The 21,917-nt window shown below is 34.9% G+C and overlaps 1 protein-coding gene across 1 annotated transcript in view; it reads left to right on the forward strand.

Annotated features, from left to right (window-relative positions):
- LOC150078994 (importin-13-like) overlaps positions 1-21,917 on the forward strand; it is a 190,235-nt gene that overhangs the window by 108,654 nt on the left and 59,664 nt on the right. Inside the window, exon 9 of the mRNA XM_090382916.1 lies at positions 16,148-16,206. Coding sequence (XP_090239042.1) covers positions 16,148-16,206 — 59 coding nt within the window. The remainder of the gene's footprint in view (positions 1-16,147; positions 16,207-21,917) is intronic.

Genomic DNA, 21,917 nt, shown 5'->3' on the forward strand with positions numbered 1-21,917 from the left:
ATCATTAAGCACCCTGCTACAATTTGATAACCTTCTGCCATTTTCAAACCTTAATAATTCCTCACGTGTGAATGTAGATGCAAAATACTCATTCAGTTTGTTTGCTATCTGAGCAGGATCATCAACAGTCGAACCATCGATGTCAAGTGGACCAATCAGATTCATCCCCCTTCCTTTTAGAGTTTATATAAGTAAAGAAATCCTTGCTGTTTTTCTTAGCATCGTTTGCCAAGGATTTCTCGTAATCTGCCTTCGCCTGCCGAACCTTCTTTGTGACCTGATTAGAGATTAACTTATATCTGCCATAGGCTTCTGAGTCGCTTGAAAATTTATATGCATCCCATGCATTTTTCTTCTCTGTTACGAGTCTCATTAGTTCATTTGACAACCATTTAGGCCTAAACCTTGAACAATATTTCTTAATAGGTATGAAACTTAGTAGCTTCCACGATTAATTCCTTGAATGCTTCCCACTTAGAATTTACTGTTGGTAACATCGTCAGTTGATCCCACTGTACAGAATTTAAAAACTATCGGAGACCACTGTACTCGCCTTTACGGAAGCAAAAACCCTTCCTTTTACCCCTGATGGTAATTAAATCTTTAAGTAAATCCCACATCAGTACACTGTGATCACTGCCACCTAGTGGTTCTTTTATCTGCAAATTCCTAATACATGAATGATCACTGCTGATAACCAGATCAAGAGTATTACTTTCTCTGGTTGCCTCTCGAACATGCTGCTGCAGAAAACAATCATCCAATAAATCCACAAAAGTCTGACTAGTGTGTGAGTGCCCAACCCACAAGTTCCAGTCAATATCTGGGAAGTTAAAATCCCCCATTATAAGACATTCCGATTTACTAGCCCACTCTATTTCTCTGTACAATTGTTCATTGTACTCATTCAAGTCATTAGGCCTATAACACACTCCTACTCTTATTTTTGCTTTCGCAGTGCTTATGTCACACCAAACTGACTCAACACTGCACTGTTCATCTATATCAACTGGATGCACTTCTTTTGATTTTATGTTTTTCTTAATTAACAGCATAACACCTCCTCCCTTCCTATCCTGTCTATCCTTTCTGTACGCATTGTACTCCCCAAATTCCAGTTCGGCATTCCTTATATCTGTGTGACACCACATCTCTGATATTCCAACAATATCCACCTTTGATGTCTTGACCAACACTTCAAATTCATCAAATTTATTTACTATACGGCTAGTATTGGTATACATGCAAGTATACATGCACCTATTCTTATTCTTAGTTACTCTAACACATCCCATATACCCACCTGTTTCACGATGACTGCCACCCGTCCCTGAAACCCCCAACACCCCTCGCTCCAGGTCGCTACTTATTCTAATAGAAGTTGTGCAAGAATCACCTTCACCTCTGCCTACGGCTACTGTTAAACTATTAGTCCTTGTATCCCCCCAGGCTATCAGTTTTCCGACCCACCCAACACTGCCTCGATAGCATCAGCAAATATTCTTGCACCCTTTCTATTTAAGTGTATCCCATCCCTGTAGAAGCAGTCTCTCCTGTTAACAAGTACAGTCCAGGCTGAAAAAAATTCTATACTTTGTGCAAGGCTCAATCTTTCCATGGCCGAATTGATCGACAAGGCTCTCATCATATACTCCCTCCTATTGTGTCTGGGCAGAATTGCAGACACTTTCAAATTCAACCCTAATTCACGGCTTTTTTTCATCAATGACCTGTACTTGTTAAGTAATTCTGCCGGTCTCCTACTCTTGATATCATTAGTGCCAACGTGTACAACTATATCACCTTTTGTGCCCTTAAAAGATGATATCTGCTCTACAACATCATCAACCTTTGCCCCTGGCAGACATACCCTGGTCCTGTTCCACCTATCCTTTTTTACAAAGCATGTTTCCCGTTTCCCTGCAATAGAGTCACCAACAACTACTAGTTCCTGTGGGACCAGCGCATTCTGCCTTGGGGGTTGCCGCTGTGTTGCGTGATGACCAAGTGCAAGCTCTGGCGTTGATGTGGGCAGCTGAGAACCCGATGGGCCCCTCAATTTAAATCTTTCGAGGGCATCACCCTGTCCTTCAAACTCTCATATAGGCCCATAACAACGCTGAGTTGTCACCTGATTTCCTTACCCTGATTACCCTTATGTGGAAGGGTGTGATTCACTGTCCTGATTTTCTTTCTTCTGCACTGGTTTAAAATAGCTATCTAGCTTTTGTTGCTTTTCCTGCCTCCTCCTCCTTTCATACAGGAGCTGCCTGTATGGGTCCGAATGCTGCCAAGCACTATCCTACTACGTTCAGCATTACAATTGTTATCTTCAATCCACTGCAGGTGCTTTTCAATTCCCCTTAAAGCAGCTGAAAACTCTGCTGTTTTATGTTCTCGTGGGACAGCCTGCTGGACTTCGTCATCATCCTCATCTTGACTTTCCACTTGACTGGCTGTTGCAAGTCTTCAGTAGATATATCCTATTGTGAGACTCTAGAAGCTCTTCCACATCTTCATTTTCTACTTACTTGAAACTAACTTCTTTTGCAAGAGCAACACAGCCTGTTTTGATTTGTTTTAGTTGCTCTGAAGGTTCAAAGCCTTCAAAATCACGAATTAAATGAAGGATAAGAGTCTGCCACACACGATTCAGGCAATCTTTTGTAACATAATTCCAGGTATCTACAGTCATATCAATGGCAACTTTGATGTTAAATCTCTTCCAAAATTCCATAACCATTTGTGCCTTGTCACCTTCAGTAGCAGCAATTAACATCTTGAATATTCACCTTAAATTGTAAGCCTTAAATACTGCTCTCACACCCTAGTAGGGGCTGTAGCAGAGAGATTGTGTTCGGAGGTAAAAAGATGAATTTAATATTCAGAGAGAGAGTTCAGCAACTGTCTGAGGATGGCTTGGTGCGTTATCAAGAATTATTAGAATTTTAAAATCTAAGTTCTTCTTGCAATAATTCTTGAAAGCATCATGGTAAGCTTCAACTAAAATATCAGCGAATATTTGCCCAATCATCCAACCTTTCTTGCTAGACCTAAAGCAAACACCAAGGCTGGATTTCACTATTCCTTTTAAAGCTTGCAGATTGATAAACCACTACCGGTTTTAACTTCAAGTCTCCACTGGCGTTGGCGGAGAACATCACAGTTAAGCAATCTTTTGCAGCCTTAACTGTGATGTTCTCCGCCAACGCTGAGGCATGTGCTTCTGCCTTAGAGATGTGCATCCTTGAAGACATACGTTTCCATTAGAGGCCTGTTTCATCCAGGTTGAAAAAAACCTGATCCAATGTGTAGTCACCGCCTTCAATTATTTTCTGTACCACAGGTGGAAATGCCTTTGTTGCTTGCTCATCTGCACTTGCGGCTTCGCCAGACAGCTTAACATTGTGAAAAGAGTAGCAGTGTTTGAAGCCACTACTAGCATTAAAAGGGGCCACCTGTAGGATTTGGTGACTTCTTTTTAAGGTCTTCATATATAGTTAGTGTTTTCTCTTTCACTGTGAGAAAGCTTGTTCCCGATTTTTTTTTTTTTTTTTTTTTTTAAGCAGCCTTTTGATTTTTTTTATTTCTTTAAGTCTTGTTCTAATTGACTTTGCGGCACTTGAAGTTGTTCCAGCTATACATGTAGCTTTTATTTTTGCGGCATTGTCTCTGATGGTGCGCAATGTGGATTGACTTAAGCCTGTTGCTCTAGTGATATCACATGTTCTCTGATTTCTTTCAAAACATTTTATTATTTCAAGTTTTTCTTCTATACTTAATGCTTTCCTTTTGCACTCACTTTTTGGAACCAGGAAACTTACCCATGTCTGGGATGCTGTATGGATATACTTTTTATAAAGAAAAGTTAACAAATGCAGGAGAACAGTCCAAGACACAAACTTATAGAATAATGCACACAGATGAACTGAGGTAAGAGATACATGAGGTTCGTGTATGTGTAAGGTGATAATAGTGTGTTTCTATTGGAAACACACTATTATCACCTCTTACGTCGAGCTTACATGTAAACATGTTAAACTTCAAATGTGTATGAGAGCTATATTTCCCATTTAGTTGTATTGAAGACTATGTATGCTTATGTATATAGCTTAATTAGTACTTAATATATACATACTAATTGATATTTATGTTTAGAGACTTTTTTTTTTTTTGGGTTGTAAAATTTAAAACAGTAAAAAAAAAGATAAGCAATCAATAACGACAAATACGGCACGCACAAAAGAGAAGATTCTGAAAATTTATGTTTTTCATATGATTTAAGAGGAAAGGGGGAACACATCTTACATAGCATGAAAACCACAGTATTCCAACTATTGCTATTATTGCAAATGCAGTAAGATCGAGTTTATTACCCATTTATAATTAGACTACGCTAACAGAAAAGCCCAATAAACTGGGAACTGCAAATTATTTTTATTGTTTTATGGTAGTGACCTCCAGAAATTTGCTCCTCCACTCACTATCCTGTCTCACAAAATTTCTGTTTGAACAAAAAACCTTGTAAATACAGAGAATGACAATAGTGTCTCCAGCCACTATTGTTTCAGAGAGTTTTTAAATTCTCAATCAATGGGATCAACTGACAATGTTACCAACAGTAAATTCTAAGTGGGAAGCATTCAAGGAATTAATCGTGGATGCTACTAAAAGTTTCATACCTATTAAGAAATATTGTTCAAGGTTTAGGCCTAAATGGTCAAATGAACTAATGAGACTCGTGACAGAGAAGAAAAATGCATGGGATGCATATAAATTATCAAGCGACTCAGAAGCCTATGGCAGGTATAAGCTAGTCTGTAATCAGGTCACAAAGAGGTTAGGCAGGCGAAGGCAGATTACGAATAATCTTTGGCAAAAGATGCTAAGAAAAACAACAAGGATTTCTTTACTTATATAAACTCTAAAAGGAAGGGGATGAATCTGATTGGTCCACTTGATATCGATGGTTCGACTGTTGATGATCCTGTTCAGATAGCAAACAAAATGAATGAGTATTTTGTATCTACATTCACACATGAGGAGTTATTAAGGTTTGAAAATGGCAAAAGGTTATCAAATTGTAGCAGGGTGCTTAATGATTTTGTAATAACTGAGAGCAGAGTGGAGGAGAAATTGTTGAAGTTAAACATAAGAAAGGCACCTGGGGCGGATGGGATCTATCCAGTTATATTAAAGGAGGCTGCAAAACAACTAAGCAACCCCTTAGCCATAATTATGAGAGCATCCTTGGACTCAGGGGAGGTCCCCACGGACTGGAGATGTGCAAATGTATCCACAATTCACAAAGGGGGATTGAAGGGTGACACTAGTAATTACAGACCAGTTAGTTTAACTTCTGTTCCGGGTAAAATAATGACACTGTTGTGCATGGAAGACTATTGTACAAATTGGAGCAGAATGGTATTAAGGGTAAGTTCCTACAATGGATAAAAGGATGGTTGAGTGGGAGAAGTCAGAGGGTGGTAATTAATGGGTGCTGCAACTTGGACTAATGTTATTAGTGGATTCCCACAGGGTTCGGCGTTGGGTCCACTGTTGTTTTGTATATTTATCAATGATATTGATGAAGGTATATCAGGCTTAGTGTCAAAGTTTGCAGATGATACAAAGGTTGGTTGGATTGTTAATGACTGTAATGGCGGTGTGCTACTGCAACAGGAGCTAGAAAATTTGGGCACTTGGGCTAAGTGGCAACTGAAGTTTAACCTTGACAAATGCAAAGTACTGCATATGGGTAGAAGTAACCCCAGAGAAACGTACCAACTGTGTGGTACTACGCTTAAGGTGGTAGAAAAGGAAAAAGATCTGGGAGTAATTGTGCAGTCAGATATGAAGTTTTCTGAGCAATGCAGACAGGCTGCCAGGGCAGGTCATGGGGTTTTGTCAGTGATATATAGGAATTTTGCTATCAGGGAAAAGGAGGTGTTGCTCCTCTGTATAAGGCAATGGTTATGCCATGCCTTGAGTACTGCGTACAGGTCTGGAGGCCTCATTTTAGGAAGGATGTAGATTTGCTTAAGCATGTACAGAGAAGGGCAACATGATTGGTGAGGGGAATGAAGGGATCCTCTTACCAAGAGAGGCTTAAGTTCTGCACATTGCAGTGGCTGGAGACTAGGCACCTGCACAGTGATCTGATTGAGGTGTATAAGGCCTTGAATGGGTTGAGCACGCCGAATTCTGATAGGATCCTTCTGATTGTTCAGATTATGAACCTAAGGGGGCATAAATTCAAATTAAGAAAAGACAGATGTAGAATAGATGTGCAGAAATTTGCCTTTAGCCAGTGGGTGTTTAATTGCTGGAACAAACTTCCATCTGTCGTGGAAGTTGATAGGTTAAATAAATTTAAGGAGGAACTGGAGGGAATGGTGTGTTTTTTTTTTTTTTTTTATTGGCTGATGCTGCATAAGCTCATACACTTGCTTTCTTGCATCACATGCCACTACTACTACTAATACAGTTACAGTAAATGGGAAATATAGCTCTCACACATTTGACATTTTTTAAGCTTCGTAACCTTGTATGTATTGCTGCGCGGGTCACTACATTCAGCTTGGTGCCGCAGTTTACGTTCACCTGGTATTACTGACAGACAAAATTGCACATGAGCCAATGCGAAAAAAGTGTTATAGTTGCATTGTTCCTTAATATATCAATCGCGTTTGAGCAAATTTGCTTTATAGCAGAACTGACTGTACTGCATTTTAAAATCAGTAGACCTCTGCCAGTTCATCAAAATGTTTCTTAACAAATCGCTTCCATTCCTTTGCAAATCGAGAAGGTATACCCCATTTCTGTGCAATAGATTATGCTTCCTTGATGATCTTTTAAAATTCATTTCTTAATTTTTTCACTTGATTATGTGATGTCTATGCCCACTGCAGCTTGACGTTGAATGTTGAATTAATACTCGGCAAGATTTTTTTCTATTAGTACGGTAGTTAACACAAAATCAAAATTTTCAATATTATTTTTAATCCGGACAGCTTCTTACTTTTGATCACTTTTTGACGATTATATGATAATTTTATTTAATGCCATTAGCAAATCACGAAATCTAAATTTTATAGCAATTCTAGATGCAAGCGGACTAGCCGACCGGGCTAGTCGGGTGGGTAAAGTGCCTGCCTGGCAACCCAAAGGTTGCGGGTTCGAATCCTGCCGCGGGCTTGGATCACAGTACTGCAAAAACCTTGGGAAGTGTATTATGGCCACTGAAGCCGATGTGCCAACAACTAACTTAAAAAAAAAAAAAAAAAAAAAGCAAGCGGACTAGACCAATGAGTTGGATTTAATTTCTTTAATACAAAATCACACCACAGACTTTTTTGACATATAAACTGTGGGGGCTAAAGTTCCCGCAGGCCCAACCATATAGTCTCCCCGGTTATACTCAGAAATATTATAGGTGTAATAGTAATACTATACTCAATAATAATGACCCCCAATAAATGGGCCCTTACTCTCAATAACTGGGTCCCCCTATTTGACTTTTGCCCCAGCAGTCACAAATCCTTAAGAATTGCCCTGGAAGCAGCAGTTATGCTAATACCATTTCACCTCTATTCACTGCAGTTTCACTTGTGCCATGCAGCTAGCTAACAATAAACATGCTTCGTGTAAAAAAAATTATTTTTCGTAGACATAGTAAATTTTATCATAAACATAAATAAAAAACTTACATTTTTACTCAATTAAATTTTTTTCTCTTTCAGTCAGGAGGGCAGTGGGTCCCCTTTCTGTCATGGGCCCCCAATGCACTGCATTTGCATAGTTATGCCACTGAGTCTATCAAACTAGTATGTATATGTATGCATTTGCTACACAAATATAACAAAACATATATTCAGGCCCTTTTTACATAGTTTGTAAATAAGGCAGTATCACAGGTGGAGATGGACATTAGTATAGGAGCCACCCATCCACAATTATACATATATATCAAACTAGTAGTATTACTACTGCAGAAGCATTGTCGTTTGATCTTTAAAAAAAAAAAAAAAAAAAATGCATTGAAGAAGTTTAGGTTATCATTTTAAGATGCCACACCCATTGCTATCGATGATGCTGTTGGTAGGTTTCTTTACAGGTTCAAAAACAAATAAAAGAATAATGCCATGTGCATGTTTGTTCATTGTTCTACACATTGTTTAAACCTGTCAAACTTGTTACTCCTGTTAGGAATATATTAAACTCACTCAAGGACTAAGTTTTGTGAAAACATCACTAACAAATCTATCTGAATTTCAGTTTTCAATCTCATTGAAGATAAATTAGGACTGTTATGTCCTACCTAGTATGAGCATTATTAAAAGTATTCTTAAAAACTATAATGCATTTTTTTTTTTCCAATAATTGTGAAACAATAATGTGAACAAATGGGACTTGGCAACAAAGTGCAGTGGCGTTTTGAGATATATATTATAGTTTGAGTTTTATTTCTTTCTAAAAGCTATTACCAAAGATTTAGACCCTGCAGAAGAAACCAGTAAAAAACTGTCTCCCAATTTCTCACTTAGATAAGTGAAAAACCATATTCAACTGCTTAATGATAATATATATAGAATGCTTCATCCATCATATAAAGATGAAGAAGCAAATGCCTTAGTCTGAACAGATGTTTATACAGCTTTAAAAAGATAAATTAAGTGTTATTTTGAAGGAAATAACTCATATACTTGAATGATGATATATACAGTAGACTCTCGATTTTCCAGTCCTGACTCTCGACTCTCGATTTTCCAGGATAGATGGTAAAAAACAAATCCCGGATAATCGATTTCCCAGTTAATACAAAAGTCCCCGACATATGTAAGAGATACGCTCCAGGACTCCTTACTTCGTCGAGTTTTACGTAGCTCGGGAATGACTGATAACATATTGCTAATATATTATTATTGACAAATCTGAATTCCATGCGATACTTGTTAATGTTTGGCCATTTTGATACATCCTTATTATAATGATTCCTTAGAGATTTAACAGATGCACCGTTTTCAGACTTTTGAATAATTTCAAGTTTTTGTTTAACTGAAAATGCAACTCTTTTGCATTAACCCATCATTTTCGCGATTTCTAAACAAAAAAAAAAAAAAAAATTACTATAAAAAAAATTCCGACATCCCTGACATAAATAACGAAACAAAATTTGTCGTTTTGCATTGCAAAAGAACACAACAATCGATGCGACACACTAAAACAACTAAACATTTGGTCTTTTTTTTTTTCCTCTTTTTTTTTTTTTTTTTTTTTTTTTTTTTGTACACTAATCTCCCAGTGGCGACTTATAATTCCGCTTGTTGTTTATTTACAGCTTGCAAAATATCTGTTTATACCTATTCTAGTTATTTCTTGAATTTTTTGATTTCTGGTTGTGTTTTTTTTTTTTTTTTTTTAATATATAATTTGGAGTCTTGAAGTGTCCCAGTTAATCCGCTTCTTGGTTAATCCAATCACGGTTAATCAAGAGTCTGCTGTACAGGTATACCTCGAATAACGAATAGGATGCGTTCCACGAAATTACTTCGTTAAGCGAAACTTCGTTTTCAGAGGTAAAAATACTATGGCCAGAATAGGGATACGTTCCTACTTAAAGAAAATGAAAAGCTTTTTTTTTCGGACAAAGAAAAGTTTTATTAAATAAACAGTCAACTTACATACAAAGTGAAATCACATTTTAAAATACGAGTCTAAAGTTGATTGTTTATGCTCTTTTTCTCTTTCATTTAACAATTGCCTATACGGAGTTATTGCATTTAACACTGATCACTTAACAATAATACTTCCTAAATCAGGATCATTTTCACTAAAAAAATTTAAAACGTTTTCAATGTCATTTAAGCACCTTTTTAAATCTTTGGTTGTTAACACTTTTTCGGCAGGAACTTCTTTAACTTCGTCTTATTGCTAACAAGGTTTTCTAAATCTTCCACTGAAAAACCATCATCTTCTGCATTCAATAAATTTCTAGCCGACCGGGCTAGCCGAGTGGTTAAAGTACTGCCCGGCAACCCAAAGGTCGCGGGTTCGATTCCCGCCTCGGGCTTGGATCAAAGTACTGCAAAAACCTTGGGAGGTGCAATATGGCCACAGAAGCCGATGCGCCAACAACTACCAAATCAAAAAAAAAAAAATAAATAAATAAATAAATTTCTAACATCCTCTTCATCGACATTTTCGAAGCCTATTGATTGAGCCATCTGGATAACTTCATTTCTAATTTCTTGGATGTTATTTTCTTCTTCTAGTACAACTTCTGGCCATATTTTGCGCCAAACTCCATTTAAGCATATCTTAGTGACTTCTTTCCAAGAACTATCAATGTTTTCAATTGCGTTTTTAATGGTGTAGTTTTTCCAAAAAGTTTTAACTGTCATTTCCTCTTTAACCTCTAGTTCAGTTAAACTGCTTAATGTTCGACGCAGATAATAAGCTTTAAATGATGCTATTACTCCCTGATCCAATGGTTGAATCAGGGAAGTTGTGTTTGCTGGAAGAAACACAACTTCGACAGGAATGCATGTGTCCAATGTGTTAAGATCAGTAGGATGTCCCGGAGCATTGTCTAACAACAAAAGAGCTTTTTCTTCAAAGTTGTTTTTTTTGACAATACCGTTTTACTTCATGACAAAAGTGGTTAACAAACCAATCAGTAAATAACTCCTTGGTAACCCGCGCTTTTCTATTTGCTTTCCATATTACAGGTAAATTCATTTTTATGTTACCTTTTAACGCCCTCGGATTTTCTGAATGGTAAACTAATAACAATTTTAATTTATAATCGCCAGAGGCATTTGATCCAAAGAGTAACGTTAAACGGTCTTTGGCTGCTTTGAACCCAGCAGCTGATTTTTCTTCAATAGAAATGAAGCTTTTTGTTGGTAGCCGTTTCCAGAACAAACCGCTTTCGTCAACATTGAACACCAAATTTGGAAAATTTTCACGTTCAATTATTTCCTTTAGTTTTTCTGGAAACTTATTTGCAGCTTCTCCTGTTAATTTTACACTATGAATCCTGGCCCATTTTTTAAATTTCTCGAACCAACCACGAGAAGCTCCAAAGGTTTCCCTAATTTCTTCAGTTTGTTTAGATTTCAGGTGATTAAACTGGAATATTTTTTTTATGTTAAATGGGGCTTGAAATTGCCGACTTCGTTATATCGAAGCTTCGTTATCAGAGGTAACATTAACCAAGGTATGCCTGTATATAGAATGCTTCATCGTATAAAGATGGAGAAACAAATGTCTTATGTCTAAACAGATGTTTATACTGCTTGTAAAAAGATAAATTTAGTGTCATTATGAAGAAAATAACCCGTATACCTCTGAGACACCACAAAAATAGTGAATGGTTTACTTTGAAATGATTAATACAGTTGTCCACACCTTAGAAAAATGCTACAAATTTTCACTTAGTTTTCTTGGTTATAATTAATACTGAAGAAAATTGAAATAACACTTAAATGTTTGGCATGAAAAACAAGTTACAAAATTCATAAACTAATATAGAGCCTCTGAGAGCATTTTTAGGGGTAATGTAACCATTGAAAGAATGATGTTGCAAAACATTTGCAATTAGGAAAAGCTCAAAAATATGTTCCTTGAGGATAATTGCCTTCTGTGAATACCAACAAAACAACCCCACTACTTTTACTATTTGGTTGAAAGTTGTGGGGCTGTTTTATTTTTTACCAATTATAATCTGAGCAGGACAAAGATTGAGAGTTTTGTTTTCAATGAACTATCACTAAAAGAACTTGCAAACATGTTTTAGAACAAAACTCTCAATGGTAACTATATGAATGAGATGAACTATTTACTGCACCTTCCGTATTGTAAATAGCTGGAAAATGCTGTATTTTTGTTAGCTTTTGGAACGTAACCCCCCCCCCTTTTTGTGCTGGTTCTTAGTCCCATATAACATGGTTTCGCATTACACGAGATTTTGCAGGAACCAAACTACTGTTTTATGTGAGGGTTACCTGTATAGGCATAAAACATAAAGATGAGCCTATTAATCTCTTCTATTTTACAGCTTAAAAAACCATTAAACATACAAAATTTCAAATGTGCATACCCATATATTTCTGCTTATTATATGTGTAAATAGTTTAAAAAAATGTTAAATATATGTTAGATACTATTATTTACTTTTGTTTTCAAATTTTTTTCAAAATTTATTTCAAATTTGGCATGCCATGAAGTAAACAAATTTTGAATGTTGCTCTCTATCCTGAGTATCACCTTTTGTGTTTTCATAGTGCAGAAAAAAAATTATTACATGCACACTGGACATATTTTGACACCGTTCATTTGAAACAGTTTATATATCTTCTTCATGTGCCTTGCCCCGTCCCCTGGATGTTGGTAATTATTAAGGAGAAAGCATTTCTGTCTTCCACTAGTCTGAATAGTTTTTCTACATTTTGTATGCCAGTCTATCGTTCAATGTTATGCAGCCAAGACATTCGCCTCCTACCAATCCTCCGTTTTCCTTCAGCCTTGCCTTTTATTATCAACTGAGATAAATGATATTTCTCTCTTTGCAGAATATGCCCAAGATAAGAGATTTTCCTGCATTTGATGGTAGTTATTAAGGTTCTGCGGAGGACTTCGTTGTTGTTTACTAAGGCCATCCATGGTATTCACAACATCCTACGATGTATCCACATCTCGAATATTTGTGGCCAAAAATCATGAATTTGGTTTTCTTTTCATTAATATTGAGTCCGCTCTGCTCCGGTTGAACCAATTCTGTTGAGTAGTTGTTGGAGGCCTTCATTGATGTCACAGAGAATAAGTGTCGTCTGCATATATAATATTATTTATGACCCCTCCATTGACTTTTACTTCAAGGTCTATACCTTCCAGGGCCTTTTTGAATATTTTATCGGAGTATAGGTTGAACAGGAGAGGTGAAAGTATGCAGCCTTGTCGAACTCTTCGTTGGATGTTTATGTTGTTTATTCCTCTTCCTCCGGCTCGGACTGTGGCTGTCTGACTCCAATAAAGATTTTTTTATATATAAAATATATATATATATATTAGTTAGTTATTAACTTATATTTTATATCTAACTTCTTGAATTATCATATTTCCTTTATTATTACTCTTCTTCAATATGATTCAATTATTATTATTGAAGAGATCATACAAAAATAGCTGTATGATACAAAAATAGCTGTATGATCATACAAAAATAGCTGTTTTGTCAAATATATAAATATTAATAATAAAGGAGAGACAAAACACTTCTAAGCAGAAAGAAATATCCAACCATCTGAATAGAAGTCACTGAAATAAATGTGGTGAAATACATTCAATTAATTCTGAAACAAGAATGGTCATAAGAAACTTTGCACAAAAACCACCTTGCAAGTAAATCGTGTGTTTTCTTATTATTTTGCATATATAGTAATATACCTTTTCAAGATTAAATATAATTCAAGCTAGATAGAAAGTAACAGAAACAACCAGCAACAAACATTTTTGTACCAAATGAGTTCTATTCCGTTACTTTTGAAAAATAACTTGTAACAAATGTGATTGTGCTATACCTGGTCTTCTCGTGCTATAACTCTTGAAAACAATTAAAAAAAAAAAAACAAACAAAAAAACATACCAAGTAAAAATTTGCCTATATTTAAGAAGGGACAGAAAATTGCATATCTTTATCTTCAACCAAACATATTAACACATTGTTTTTGAGCTAAGACTCACAAATATGGCACTATTACTGCAGGATTAAAAATCTAAAAAATTTCTCTACCTTCCTAATCTTTTATATCAATAGTTTTTGAAGTGTTTGTTTGTTTATTTTTTTAACAGTTTTCATTCAGAAATGCATTCATTCTTTCAGAAAAGAACCTATCAGGTGACCCGCCACCATCTTTGCAATTATATGGCTACTGCTTGAAGAATGGCATGGACAGATGCCATCACTGTGCTTGTTTAGTTTCTGATTACTTCTTTTCCTTCTTTCACTGGTTCAGTAGACATATACTGTCTTACTCTAGTTGTTTTTATTGAAAGATTTATTATTTATTGTTTTCACATAGTAATGATGAAAGCATGAAACCTAATATTCTCTCAAGATGATCTCTACACTGTGGGAAGCAAGTTACATAGTTAAAATTTTAAATACTGTGAAGTGTGCCAAATTTGAAATAAACCTGAAAACAGAAGTAACTAGTAGTATAAATTTATATTTTCAAAAAAATTTTTGAATAATATTTATATACATAATAATCAAAAATGCACAAAAATGTGCATTTGCATGTTTGAAATTTTCTGTACCATTTAAAATGGAAAGGACCAAGAGACTGGTGTTTCTTCTTTGTCTAAAACATGGTGTTTTTTTTTTATGATTTTCAGAAGAATTCTGAAAATCATAAAAAATGAAGTTAAGCATTGTGCTTTGTTAAAAAATCTGATATAGTTTTATTGCATACTTTTCTTTCATTTCTGGGAAACTAATTTATAACATGAATACAATATGCCATAAGCTAAAGTGACATTCAGAATCAGCATACCAAATGCATAAACACCAAGAAGTGTAGGTAAACAGAACCTCTTTAATAATTTGTTACATAGTGTTATTTCAGGTATGAAATCAATATGAGGAATGATCAAGTTAGTTACTTATAATAAAATATGAACCAGTTCATATTTATCATTTTTCTTTTTTATAAGTGTATGCTTATTGCTGTTTATCATAATTATGTTAATTGTCATTCTAAATGTTTAAATTAATAATATTTAACAGAATTGTATATTACAGTTGAATCTTGCAAATACAACAATTGATTTTCCAACTACTTTTGGAGAAAAAATGAGCATATTTAGGAAAACATCCAAGAATCAGTGAATTTAGTTCTTGGATTACCAACTACAATTAGTATTAGCTTCTTTTGTGCAATGGATTAGTCAATTTTTGAGTTTCACAATTCATAACGAAGTAATAGATTGAGGTGCTGATTCACTAAACACATTTAGAGTTTAGTGAATGTTTTTAGACCTTTTAGATTATAATTTCTAAATATATTTCGGGCGCCTCCGTAGCCAGGTGGGAAGGAGCAGCAGTGCGTAGTACACGCTTCTTGATTAGACCGGGGTGACGGGCTCGAACCCCGGTCGAGCCCGTCACCACCAAATACGGAGGATACGGAAAGGTCAAGGGAATGACCACCGCATATTCCCGGAGCAGTATGGCCTTAGTTGCTAATGCTCCTAAAAACCAAATAACAAACTAAATATATTTTGTAGTTGCCCACTTCTGTCAATTTCTATTTGTAGTTGCCCACTTCTGTCAATTTCTAATTTGTGCATGCTACCTAGAAAATTAAGTAGTTCAGAGGATTTTAGTCTTTTAAAACACATCATTATTTATTGTGAAATGAATGTATTATCAAAGATACTTGACACTAGGACTTCAGTGAAGCAATTATTTGAAACATTTCACTTTTTTCCTTCTGAAATGTGCAAATTTGGTTGGGGAAATAATTTTATTTTTACTGTACTGTTCCTATATATTGCACATTATCTTTCTCGAAAGGGAGGAAATAAAAGCTATGGTTGTATAGTACTATATTCAGTAAGTTGCAGTATACGAAAGCAATATTTTTAGTTACTTTTTTATGATTATAAGATCAATGCCTGAAAGCTGGAAAATTCCCAGATCCAACAAGAATCAGGTAGAAAGAACTCAGAAAAATGGATTTACCTGAAAAGCAAATAAACTGATATCCCCAAAACCAGTGGCATTTTAAGTATAAGCACGTCTGGGGCTTCAAATTTTACTTTTTTTTTTTTTTTTTTTTTTTCTGAATTTTATTAACATATTCCTATAGTATCAAAAAAAAAAACACATTAATTTAATGCAGTATAACTTTAAATATGCCACTACCCAAAACATTTGTGTGGAGGGGGGAAGGGGTACACTGAGTCATTACACCAAAATTTGGGCAAACTGAATATAGCAGAACGTCTGCTCACATTAATTCTATTTCAATTAGAATATTCAGAATTTGTTTGCAGTTTAAATATTTTTAGAGAATTTCAACAGTTTTTATTATAATTATATTTTGAATGCAAAATACCAGTTGAATCTTTTGTCTTTCAGGCATTGCAGCATTAAGCCTGCCTGAAAAATCAACAGTTAAAGCCTCTTCCTCATTCATTGTGAGTTTTTATTTTGTTTAATTATCAGTTACTCTGGTCATATTAAAGGAATGAAAATACAGTAGAAAATTGCATTTAATACAAATCCATGTAGTTTATATCCTTATGTACAACAGGCCCCCATTATAATGCGGTTTGCTTTACGCTGATTAGCTATAACACTGTCACAGATCACTATAACGCTCTTTTACAGATTGCATTTTTGGCATATTTAACGAAATTGTTTCATTTGATGGAGTCGATAGCTTGAAAATGAACAGCAAAACAGCATTAAAATGTTTCCCACGCCGACTTGAGAAATTGTCCCGCACTCAGTGAAATTTTCTCGCATGCTAATTTAATTGCAGTACAGTGACTTGTTACGTAGTTCCGAGATCAACATTTTAAAAAATGATCAAGTATATTGCTTGTAATATTTGCGTTATATGCATTTATCCGAAGTCTAGTCATCACTCAGTACAGTACTAGACATCGTGCGTAATGGACAGTTTACTTGAACATTGTATCTTAATTAATGCAACCAACGCAGTTACATTTTCAAAGAGTTAATAATGGCCGATAAGAATGAAAAAGCAACGTCTGGCACAGTACAAAGACTATAAATGTAAGAAAAAGACTGAATTTGAAAATTAAATTAGACGTTTTGAAGCGAATCGATTCCCGTCAACGACAAGCGGATGTGTGCCATAATTTAGGACTTGCAAGTTTAACTGTAAGAACAATTATAAAAAAAAAATAAAGAATTAATTTTAGCAGTGGGAAAGATAGCTGTTCCACTGCAAGCAACTAGGGCTAGACCGGTTATTAGGATTGAAATGGAAAAACGTTAACTAATTTTATTGAAGATAATATCCAATGCAGAATTCAGTTAAGTTAAATTTTATATAAAAAAGAGAGAGAGAGAGAGAGAGAGAGAGAGAGATTAGCCAATATGATGATCTGAAGAAAACTCACCTAAAGGGGGGAAAAAAATGTGGAACCATTTAAAACTGGTAACGGCTGGTTGAATAGATTTAAAATCTAGGGAGAAGCCGCAAGTGCAGATCAAGGAGCCGAAACTTTCAAAAAAGAACTTGTTAAAATTATTGAAGAGGGGTATTGTGTCTTATACTTCTCAACAAGTTTATAACATAGATGAAGCAGGACTTTTGTGGAAACGAATGCCTAAAAGAAGTTTCATATTGAAAGAAGAAAAAAACATGCCAGGTTTTAAAGCAGCGAAGGTTCGGGTGACTTTATTGTTGGGTGGTAACACTGTGGGGGATTTAAAATTAATACCCCTTTTAGTTTATTTAGAAGAGGGCCAAAGTTCAACCCAAAATCGATATTTTTCATGATTATATTAATCAATTTAATTAAATCAATTAAAATTAATTTAGATCAATTAAATTCATGATTTTAATTGGAATTTTAAGTTTAATTTTGATACGTAAGTAGTTACCATATAATTATATACGTATGTAATGCAGAATATTTTATATGTACAATTATTTGAATATTAAATATTTTGACTGATATTTGTGCATCTTTTCACTACCATTTATTATTGATTAGGAAATGTCGTCTGGCACCGACCGCAACTTACAAATACATATGTTACTTAATGGGAATGCGGAGCCCGGTTAACGCAGATTCACTTAGTGCTCTGTTTTTCCGGAACAAATTATCAGCGTTAAGCGGGGGTCATCTGTATTTATATAAAATTTGACATGCTGCACAGAGAAAGACATGTCCATTTTTCTGAAAACAACCTGAATGCATTTTACAATTGAAAAGATTATGCTGTCGTAATGTCTATTATTAAAATATGGATGAAATATGATAGTGATGTTATATGTACAATAAAGTTTAAGGTAGCTCTTAATCCAGTAATGGTGTTAGCACCACAAAGTGTAGCATAAACTTTGTACAGGTGTCCATTTTTCTTTTTTATTTCTTGATAATGCAAATATTTCAACTTTTTCTTAATGGATTGCAGTATTTACTGCATGTACTTTTAAGCTTTAATAAAAAATTAAAAGTTTCAAAGCACGCTATATGGTTTACCCCTTTTATTTTCAAAAAATATATATATACGAATTCTATTGAAAATTGCAAAAAAAAGTGTTCTTACGGAAGTGTTCTGTGTACTATATTGAGATAAACTCTTATTATTTTACAAATAATAATAATAGTAAAATAAATATATACAAATTCTATTGAAAATTGCAAAAAAAAAAATTTTAAACATAAAATAGAAATTCTCTTCTGTTTTCCAGTTTTTAAAATTTCATTAAGTGCCTGAAATTTCAAACATGTGAAAAGGTGCACACCTTTCTGCTTATTGTGTATATAAATATCATTAAAAAATTTTTTGGAAATGTACTATATATATATACTATTAGTATACTATATATATATATATATATATACTACTAATACTGTTTTCAGGATTATTTCAAATTTAGCATGCTTCTTGGAGTGTACCAGTCAACTTGAGAGAATATCAGGTTTCATTTTTCCATCTTTATTATGTGAAAAACAATAATAAATCTTTCAAAAACAACCAAGGTAAGACTGCAGATATTTATTATTCCAGTAGATGATGAACAGCAAATAATCTGAAACAAATAAAGAAACATTATCAGTGCTTGTTTGGTGGCAAGTCACATGACAGGTTCTTATGCACAATTTCTGTATGAAAACAAAAAAAAAAAAAAAAAAACACTTCAGAACTACTGCAGTAGAAGTTTTGATTATTTAGGAAGGTAGAACATATTTCAAAGTCACCTGCTGGGTGATCCACCACTGCTAGATAATCAAGAAATTGAAAATATGAATAAGCACTATGTACATACTGGCTGAGAAGTGGCAACTGAAGTTTAACATTGACAAATGATAGATACTGCTTATGGGTAGCAGTAATCTCAGAATAACATACCAACTGTGTGGTACCACACTGAGAGCAATGGAGATCAAAAGAGACCTGGGTAATTGTGCAGTCAGATCAGATATGAAGGTCTCTGAACAGTGAAGATGGGATGCTAAAACAGACCATGGGTGTTCTCAGTGATGTACAGCAATTTTGCTAGCAGGAATAAAGAGGTGATTTTATTAAATTTGTAAATTTAATGTTTGTTTGTTTTTTTTTTTTTAATTTGTAAATTAAATCAGATCCTCTCCTCCTATGTGCCTTTGCCTACTAATATTCTCTAACTGGTTATACAGTATTTCTGGCTTTCATTTTGATATACTATGTACATATTATGAGACATTAAATTTTTATTTGACATTAACAGGCTCCCACTCTACCTTTCTTTGAGGTAACTTCCATTTCAACATCTCATATGGGAGATGCCAGCGACAGTTTAATCTTGCAATAGAAACTTTGTTTCACCATCTAAATGTGATAAGCTGATGAAAATACACATCTATTATGCAAGTGTTTGTGTTTCAATTGGGGGATGAGGGACATTAAAAATTCTGAAACAATATAACTTTGATTATTGTTATTGGTTTTTTGTTTATTTTCATTTGATATTTTTTGATCATCACTAGTTGCGTGAAAAATTGAAATTCCTTTGTTTACGCAAAAATTTTAAAAACCAACAAAACATAAAAATTGTTCATTGTTTATGCCACCTTTATTTCAATCAGTTTTTTGAGCAAAACTGTGAAAATTCATGTTCTGTATTAAAAACATTTTTTTAAATTAAAACTCCCTTTAGACCTATTGGCAAGTGAATACAATCAGATGCCAGCCTCTCAATAGCTTGATTCCAGGTGATACATCAATGTGACCGTGCCAGAAGAGCATTGCAAATGCAGAGGAAAGCATTTGGCCATAAAGCAAGCTTGCTATCAATAACTACATGACATATGCCAGTCACCATGTGGTGACAGGCACCTAATTATATGGTTATAATTAGGTAATTATAACCACATGGTGATTGGCATCTGAATTGTGAATATTTCCTAATGAACAGATAATTCTGAAATTTTCACTAGAAAATTCAAAGAAAACATTTTCAAAAACATCTGTTAGGAGTTTCAGCTGTGTGACTGGAATAGATGAAGGAATTGCTGAAATATTGTTGGGGTCAGATAGATCATAATTAATGTGACCATTTTCAGTTCAGTAAAAAGCTAAAAATTATTTTAAATTAAAAAATTATTTATTAAATTGAGGGCACAAGTGACAAAGTTTTTAACAGTCACTTCTGCAAATAGTGAAATCTGATATCCTCCTTTAATGGGATTGGTGTACAGGCTGGCCTCAATTAATGCAATTAATTCGTTCCGCGAGCGCATTGCGCAAAACGGAAGCGCGTTAATCGAATATAATAATCAATAGGAAAAATTGTAATTGGTCCTTGACCTTCTGGAATGTGTATAAAGAATTTTAAAAATACCTTTTAAATAACTTTAACTGTATACAATATAAAATGTAATGAAAATAATTATGGAATTAAATATTTATTGCATAAAACAGTGGTTCCCAAACTGTGCGCCACGTAATGTTTTAAAATTTCAAGGGAAACACAGCGATACTTGACATCTGTCAGACACCGCGCGAACTACTAGCTTGAGGTAGTTCACAGTTTCAACATTTCTTATTAAGTTGTTTGGACCTAAGTACTAAACCGAACTGTTAGGTCTTTCTTTTGGTCTGGGTGCGCCGTGAACCGACAAAGTTTGGGAACCTCTGACGTAAAATACACAATGAAGAAATGACTGTTGTGGAAATATTTGAACAGTGTTGACTTTCTCCTTTCTTCAATCAATTTCCGAAAGCCGACAACAATCTTCTCTGGGCCCTGGCAAAATAAATATCGCAGAGAACCTTTTCTTTGAGGTTCTCTGCGGTACAAAATATTTCATCTATTTCTTTTACCGTTATCTCCTTCGCGGTAACATTTTCACCTGCCTCATTTAAAAATTTGAATTTTTTAAATGCAAGCCTGCATTGACTTTATTAGCGGGAGACAAACAAGTAACACGTCTTCTTCCAATGGTTGATGGACCACACCGAGGTGGGCAGCAGGCAAACGTTTGTTTATTGCCTGACAACGCGCGTTAAGCTTACCGCGTGATTCAAATCTTTTTTAATTATCGCATTAAAAAAAAAAAAAAAAAGATCGCGTTAACTGGAAATTTACATTGTTGTAAAGTGAAAAGTGGTATAATTTTTTCAAATAGCGGTAATTGAAACACACGTTAATCGAACTCGTGTTATGCGAGGCCTGGCTGTATTTCTTTATTCTTGAAATTAGAATAATGGAAACCCATCCTGTGGATTTCCATTATTCTCAAGTCATATAGTTAAGTCTAGTTTACAGAATGTCCAGAAAATTCTGCTTACTGAAGTACACTGAATGGACAGAAATTATGGGATACCTATCTAGTAACGGGTAGGCCCACCTTATGGAGAGGCCATTCCATGGTGGTAAAATCTGTGGAATGCTCTTCGAACCATGTTCTAATCACCACAGCTCTGTGGGGAGGCGCATTGTTCTGCTGGAAGAGTCCATTGCCCTGTGGGTGCATGATGACCATGAAGGGATGCAGATGGTCTGCAAGGATGGACACGTAACCTGGCCCATTCAGAGATGCGTCTAGATGTACCAGAGGTCCTAACGTATGCTAGTTGAACACGCCCCAGGTCATTACCGATTGTGCACCTGCTGAACAGTTCCTTGTTGACATGACGGGTGCATAGCTTCATGCATCCG

The sequence above is a fragment of the Mastigoproctus giganteus genome, chromosome 10 (assembly GCF_048544385.1).
Source record: "Mastigoproctus giganteus isolate SK-2022 chromosome 10, ASM4854438v1, whole genome shotgun sequence".
Classification (NCBI taxonomy): Eukaryota; Metazoa; Arthropoda; class Arachnida; order Uropygi; family Thelyphonidae; genus Mastigoproctus; species Mastigoproctus giganteus.